Source organism: Microtus ochrogaster, linkage group LG7_11 (genome assembly GCF_000317375.1).
Source record: "Microtus ochrogaster isolate Prairie Vole_2 linkage group LG7_11, MicOch1.0, whole genome shotgun sequence".
NCBI lineage: Eukaryota > Metazoa > Chordata > Mammalia > Rodentia > Cricetidae > Microtus > Microtus ochrogaster.
In genome coordinates, this window is record NC_022032.1 from 15,415,670 (window position 1) to 15,422,558 (window position 6,889).

The window sequence follows — 6,889 nt, forward strand, 5'->3', positions numbered from 1 at the left end:
ACACCCCATCATGTCAGAGGACATCGGCAAAACCAGTAACCCCCAGTGGGGATGAATGAACACACCTACACCCCATCATGTCAGAGGACATCAGCAAAACCAGTAACCCCCAGTGGGGATGAATGAACACACCTACACCCCATCAATCTCCTAAGTGAACCACATCCATGGCAACAGAAGAACCAATCACCAAGGACTTAAGAGTCAAAGAACCAGACCTTTAATTGGCATTTTCCTGTATTATATCACAGGTTATTATTTTTAAAAATTCTAAACCCTTTCCCCAAATTCTGAATTATTTTTAAAAAACTGCTATCATTGTGCTATCAAAAAACATGTTTCAAAAACCCAAGATATCAGTGATCATCAAAATTATAAACTGAATGATAAATAAAATAATATTATTACAAATAGATATAACGCCATCCATATAGTCAAGGGTGTGGGGGTTTTGTCTCTGGGTAGGTTTGGTTTAGGGGAGGTTGTTAACAGTAAACTCTAAATTGTCCTGTCAAAGGAAAATCTATTAGCTTACACCACCCAAAGGAAGACGTAAGCAACCCACTCGTCGGTTAGTTATATTCATTAAACGTTTTATTTTAAGAAGAAGCTGGAGAAATGACTGTTCCTCCAAAGGACCCATGTTCAGTTCCCAGCACCCACACAGCAGCTCAGAAATGTAACTCCAGTTCCAAGGGATCCAAGGCCTTCTCTGGCATTTTTCAGACATCCTTCATGCATCTGGTGCACAGTCATGCGTGCAAGCAAAACACCTCGACACATAAAATAGGACAAAAGGACTTTAAAACTACACTAGCATTAAGCTCTCCCTCACATATGAACTATTAGCCCCTCCCCCTAAAAGCAGCAAGAACCTGAAATAAAAGAAATAATGTCACTGGAAAGGAAAACCCAAGTCAAATGTAGCTGTTTGTAAAATGTCCCCATATAAAATGCCTGCACACGAAGAGTCCAAGCTTGCTTATAACAAGCCTCAAACTGCTCAGTTTCAATTCTTTCCCAAACGTCACCTGCCCCCTGGTGGCCAGCTAGCATAAGTGCAAAGAAAAAAAGACGCCAGGTGTTATTTTGTAGTTTTAGAGGATCAGCAAACAGCTCAGCCAAGACGACAGGAAAAGCAAAGTTTGGTACTTAAAGATGGGACAATTTATAAGGATTAAACTTTAGTTGACTTTTGTTGTTGTTGGTGGGGTTTTGGGTTTTGGGGGGGGGCTTTATTTTTTGAACAGCAAATCTCTTAACTGCTGAGCCATCTCCCTAGACTTCATTCCTCCCCACCCCCCACCCCCCATTTTAAAGAATCCTGAAAAGCGATAAATAAGAGAGTCTCGTCCTAGATGCATTCTGGTCATGTATGCCCTCAGGCTGTGCTCTATGCAACAACTCCCTAAATCTACACTCCTGTGCAGTGGGTACATCCTATTCTTTATTCTTCATCCATAGATAATCGCATAAAGAAGAAAAAAAAAAAAAAACAGGCCAAGCGGAAAGCGCACAGTTCCAAGTCAGTTAACATTCCTTTTTGTTTCTTAGCTGTACATATTTTTCCCCGTCTAAGCTTTTATCTTCTATCGCTGTAGCAAGAACACACACTCTACCCTCCACAAATTTTAAACGCACGTTCCTGTTAACTATGCCACAACTACGTGTGTTGTAACAGTGCTGTAACAATATCTTAACCTTTCGTAACGGAATCTAACAGCAACTTCCCATTTCTTGGCGAGCACCTTCCGGTGCCAGAAAGCCTTTCTCCTGCTACGATGCTGACTACTTTAGATACTGAATGTGAGCCAAGTCGGCAAGGTTCCCCTCTCTTTTGTGCACTGTATGCCTGTGCATTTGGTGCCTAGGAATGATGCATGGGCCACGGTGTGCACGGCAGGGGCAGAGGACAACCCTCAAGGGTCAGTCTGACATCTGTTGTTTGAGCCAGGTTTTTTTTCTTTCTGCTGTGTGGGCCAGGCTACCTGAGCCACGCGTTTGCAGAGATTCTTCTGTGTCGCTTCCCATCTCCCCATTTGAGTGCTCAGATTACAGATGCTCACAGGACAAGTCCTGATACCCACGCCAAGCCATCTCTCCTCGGCATCGTTTCCTTTGCAGGTACTGGGAAGAGCATTCCATTGCACGGACATAGTACATACTTTTTCTCTACACAGACATTCAAGCTGTTCTTACATCCAAGTTACTGGGGAGGATGCCGCATTTCACTTTGGTAGAGCAGCCCTCATTGGGCATATGGCTTGCAGGCAGTCCCTTCCGTCTTGCAGGCCACCAACCATGCAACTGTCTGTCTGTCTGTCTGTCTGTCTGTCCCCATGCTCTGCAGAGGTTTGCGTTCGGGATCGTCTCACCTGTCCAGGTTTGCTCCTCTCGTGTTTCTAGTATCAAGCCAAGAAACCACGACCAGCGAGACAAAGCCACGGATGCCTTCTCCTTTCATTTCCTAAGCATTTTTCAGTTTCAAGCTTTCTCTTAATGTGTTTTGAGTTGTTTCCTGTGTGTGAGGCGAGATTTACTTCGGCCGTACACATCCGGTTCTCCTCACACTGTAGTTCTCCTACTGGGTGTTTTTGGAAGTTTTGTCAAAGCTCAGTGGACAGTATGTCCACGGGTTTATTTCTGGACTGTTCCATGGCATTGGTTCTCTGTATTTAACTTTGCGCCAACACACTCTTTTACTTACAAACCAATAGACTGGAAAGCAAGAGTTACGACGTTTCCAGCTTTGTTTTCCCCACAAAGCTTGTTTTTGGCTCTTTTGGGGATCTTATCTGGTTCCTCATGAATTTCACAGACTGACTTTTTTTTCACAGTCAAAAAATATGCAATGAGGATTTGATAGAGGTGTCTTAGACAATAGGCCCATATAACGTCCACTATGGTGATGGCTCTGCTCTGTCTTGCTAATTTTCAAGAGTGCTACAAAGAACAAGTGTTGTAATGCCCATTTTGACCAAACAAAGCTCCAATCATGTGCGGTCATCATTATTAGTCTTTCCTATTTACACCTGTGTTCCAGGTTAAAAGCCTTCTCTAGTCAGGTGTATATCTGTGGCACTTTTTTTGGTTTCCACATTTAAAGCCTTTCTGTCTGAAATACGTTCATATGCCCTGTGTGAAGAGACTCACTGAAATGATTCATTCTTCCTAATATGAAGCACTAAAATTTTCAGATAGCTAAATGGTGTCTGCCCTTTCAGCATAAGGGCAAAGTCGAGATCATCACCTTTTCAATAAGGAAAAGATGGCAGGCACACAGTGTGGCAGCAGACACACAGTGTGGCAGCATCGCGTCACCTCCCCAGAGCAGGTCTGCCACCCTCAACCACCGGGCGACACGGGAGAAAAGAAGAGGCAGAAAGCCGCAGGCTATATTTATGAAATGGCACAGAAAGAACAGGTGTTTCCACTTCCAGGGCAGACATCATGGCACCTGACAGGGATGGCATATAAAACAGAGAACTGGATAAACCCAACTTAGATGCCTATGGTATCCCAAACAGCTCCCACGAGTTTTGGAACCACGGTAATAATAGCATGATGTGGTGTGTGACATTTTCATCATAAACAGCGAGCGTGTTTTATTTAGAATCAGTGTTGCCTAGAATCTCACAGTGTCATAGCCTTTAAATAAATCACAACAGCTAGTCCCCCATGAAGGTGGTTCATTACTTTTGGTGGGTTTTCTCACTTGCTTTGATGATTTCACGAACTTGACGCCTGGGAGGGGGTCACCTCCAAAATATCCACAGAAAGTGAAAGGAGAGCTGCAAACCTTGTCAGCCCTAGCAGCAGGATTAGCTACCCTCTGAGAACCTGGGATGAAAATATTCTACACGGTCAAAATGATTCCCGCACTGGGATCTATCTGCTGAACGTTCCCATGCTGCCAAAGGAGAAACTCGAGCTCTGGAGGGGCTTAGCAAGTAACCACAGTCAGGCCACAAATAAGAAGTGAAGAACTAAGATTTTCACCAACGCCCAAGCCTCTCAAGGTCATTCTCCTCTGTCCCTTTCTGTCTTCTGAGGTAATGGAATTTCTTTAACTGTTAAACTGAAATAATGACAGAACATTTCAGCTGTGAAGATATTATTTCATCCACCCCCCCCCCCAAAAAAATATTAAATAGAGGCTGGAGAGAGCTCTCAGAAGTTAGAGCAAACCCTACCCTTCAAAGGACCAGGGTTCAGCTCCTAGAACCTACACGGTGGCTCTTGGATGTTTGTCACTCCAGATCCAGAGGATCTGATACCATCTCCTGGCTTTCCAGGGCCCTGTGTACGTGTGGTGCACTGACAAACATCCAGGCGAAACACACGGAAGATAAAAAAGTAAATCTGAGCTTGACCAGAACGTGGTCAGCGCTTTTACGTTGTGGATCATACCAGAATCTAGTATGGAGCTTTGTGAAAAGAATGTGGGGATCCGAGGAACTACAGTGTGCATGGGCTTTAGTTTATTAATACCCTCTTGAAGAACATGTCACAAGAAAATCACGAAGATGATAGTGAAACAGTTCACATTGGAATCATGATGAATGTGATCTATAGAACCAACTCAAACACCCAAGAGGCTACTTGTTACTGCACACGCACCGGGTAACTCATTGAAACTGATCTCTGTGTGGTGTGTGACAAGACGGGATTTCAATATTTACAAGCATTTTTACTTCAAAGGCCACACGACACGGCAGTGTTTACTCTTTAGGCTTGAGCTAGTTTTAGGTCAGCCTTGAGCTGTGAAAATAACTAACCACTGTGCTTAACCCTGGGGAGAAGCACATGGCTCACAACTGCGTCCTGTGCTGGCTCTATGAAAGCCTGGATGTCAGCTAGTTTACAGGCTGCAGTGTGGCCTTTCTTTTCTCTGGTTTTCTGCTCTGTGTGCAGTGGGCTTAGAAGCAGCATGAGTGCACTATCACTGTAATATAACACAAGAACATGTAGGTAGTTCACGGCTGACTGCATATAGCCCTGCATGTCACATGTGGGAATTTCAACGAATACATTTAATAAAATCTATGGCTCCACAAAAGACAGTATCAGACTCTCAATGTAGTTAAATGTGTAAGTTGTAGGCCACCTTAGAGATCTATGTCTGAACAAGGGGACTTGGAGGGGTTTAGGGAGAGCCAGGAAAATGGAAAGATGCCAAGCTAATACAAGGGGTTAAAAAGTAAATCTTAAGACAATTTTACAATTAAAGATGATTCAGTTTGAAAATAAAATTCATATTTGGAGAGCTGTCTTTTATTTTACAAGAACCATATTTTAAAAATCATTTTAAGCTAAATGTATCTATATAATAAAGTGTGCTCTTCTTGGGTTAGAAGGCTCAGTTATGCGTCCCCAATCCCCATGTCATATACGCAATTATTGACACCTTGAAGCCTGAATTTTGAGTTGCAAGCATACCAGTAAAGTCATTATAAATAAATTCCAGTATGTTTAATTATTACTTTTCAAATAAAAAGACTTTTATCATTCATGCTTAAAATGGTCACTTGCCTGAATTAAAAGCTGTAAATAGACTCTTTCTTGAAGGACCTAGAAAGTGAAAGAAACATAAAGCACGTGTTTTACTGGAAATAATACTATGCATAACTAGAGCCATTTTGTAAATACGAGTGGTTTCGTTTTTTTTTTCAAAAGCCCTCCATTAGCCTGTAAATTTTAGGTTACAGCTAACCACTGAGAAAATCCCAAGATGCAAACAATTTTATCAAGCATCCTTCAAATATAGATTTTTATTTTTTTTTTTTTTTTTTTTTAGTTTTTTCGAGACAGGGTTTCTCTGTGGTTTTGGAGCCTGTCCTGGAACTCCCTTTGTAGACCAGGCTGGTCTCGAACTCACAGAGATCCGCCTGCCTCTGCCTCCCGAGTGCTGGGATTACAGGCGAATATAGATGTTATTAACAAGTGAGATATTTACAATATTAAGAGTGATATGCATTAATCAAGAACAAAGTATCCGTTTTCAAAAGGACAAGGCATGGTGTATTTTGCAGTCAAGGAAAAGTTCATTTACAGTTTAGTTTACTTATTATTTACGCTCGCATCTGAATCCTGGGCCCCACAGACTAGGAGAATGCTCAGCACCGAGCTGCACCCTGGGCAGGGGAGACATCGTTTAGCAATACGGAATGCATGTTTGCCTATTCTACTGCATGTAGGAAACAGGCTATACTTTGTGAAAGAGGGCTGCTGGTGTATGCCTTCCCAAGGGGCTGGGAAGAAGAAATACCCTGGAGCTTCTTCTCCAGACTGATGCAATATAAAATGCAGCCAGGAACCAAACAGGGAAACGCCTCTGCTTGACATCAAACCGTTGTCAAGTGAATAGCCATCTGTAGATGACTGGTCAGGACAGCCATAGTCCATCTGCGGAACTTTAAAGAGATGATAATCGCTTAAAAGTATGTAGCCATCATAAACGGAAAACACTGGCTCCCTCTCAGATAAAGCCTCTATGAGACACCTGCAGACTCAGTGCAGGCCTTTTAAAACACTGGTTTGCCCGGTTTGGCAGTTATCAGTGGGGCCTCTGGGTGTCCTCTGTCACCTCAGGATCAAAACTCCATCACAGGGTTTACTTTTAGTTACTAAAAAGTAACTAATAGTGTTACTTTTTAGTAACTAAAAGTTACTAAAAGAGATAGTGTGGAGATTAAAAATCATGATTTAAAAAATAAAAAAACATGGTTTATTAATGCCATCCTAGCAGGGGGGCATCTGATGCCTCAGAGCAGTATATAAGACAAATAAGAACCTAATGGCACAACCAATAACCTACCTCTAACCAGGACTCGCCCAACCCCATATTTTTGTTCATTTTTCCCCTTCAACCCAGTAGAAATTAAAAAAA

At 42.5% G+C, this 6,889-nt stretch overlaps 1 protein-coding gene across 2 annotated transcripts in view; it reads right to left on the reverse strand.

Annotated features, from left to right (window-relative positions):
• The window catches only part of Mtus1 (microtubule associated scaffold protein 1), a 134,442-nt gene that overhangs the window by 51,151 nt on the left and 76,402 nt on the right, over window positions 1-6,889 (reverse strand). For both annotated transcript variants that reach the window (XM_005362548.3, XM_005362549.2), the window contains one exon: window positions 5,533-5,571. In XM_005362548.3, coding sequence (XP_005362605.1) covers window positions 5,533-5,571 — 39 coding nt within the window. The remainder of the gene's footprint in view (window positions 1-5,532; window positions 5,572-6,889) is intronic.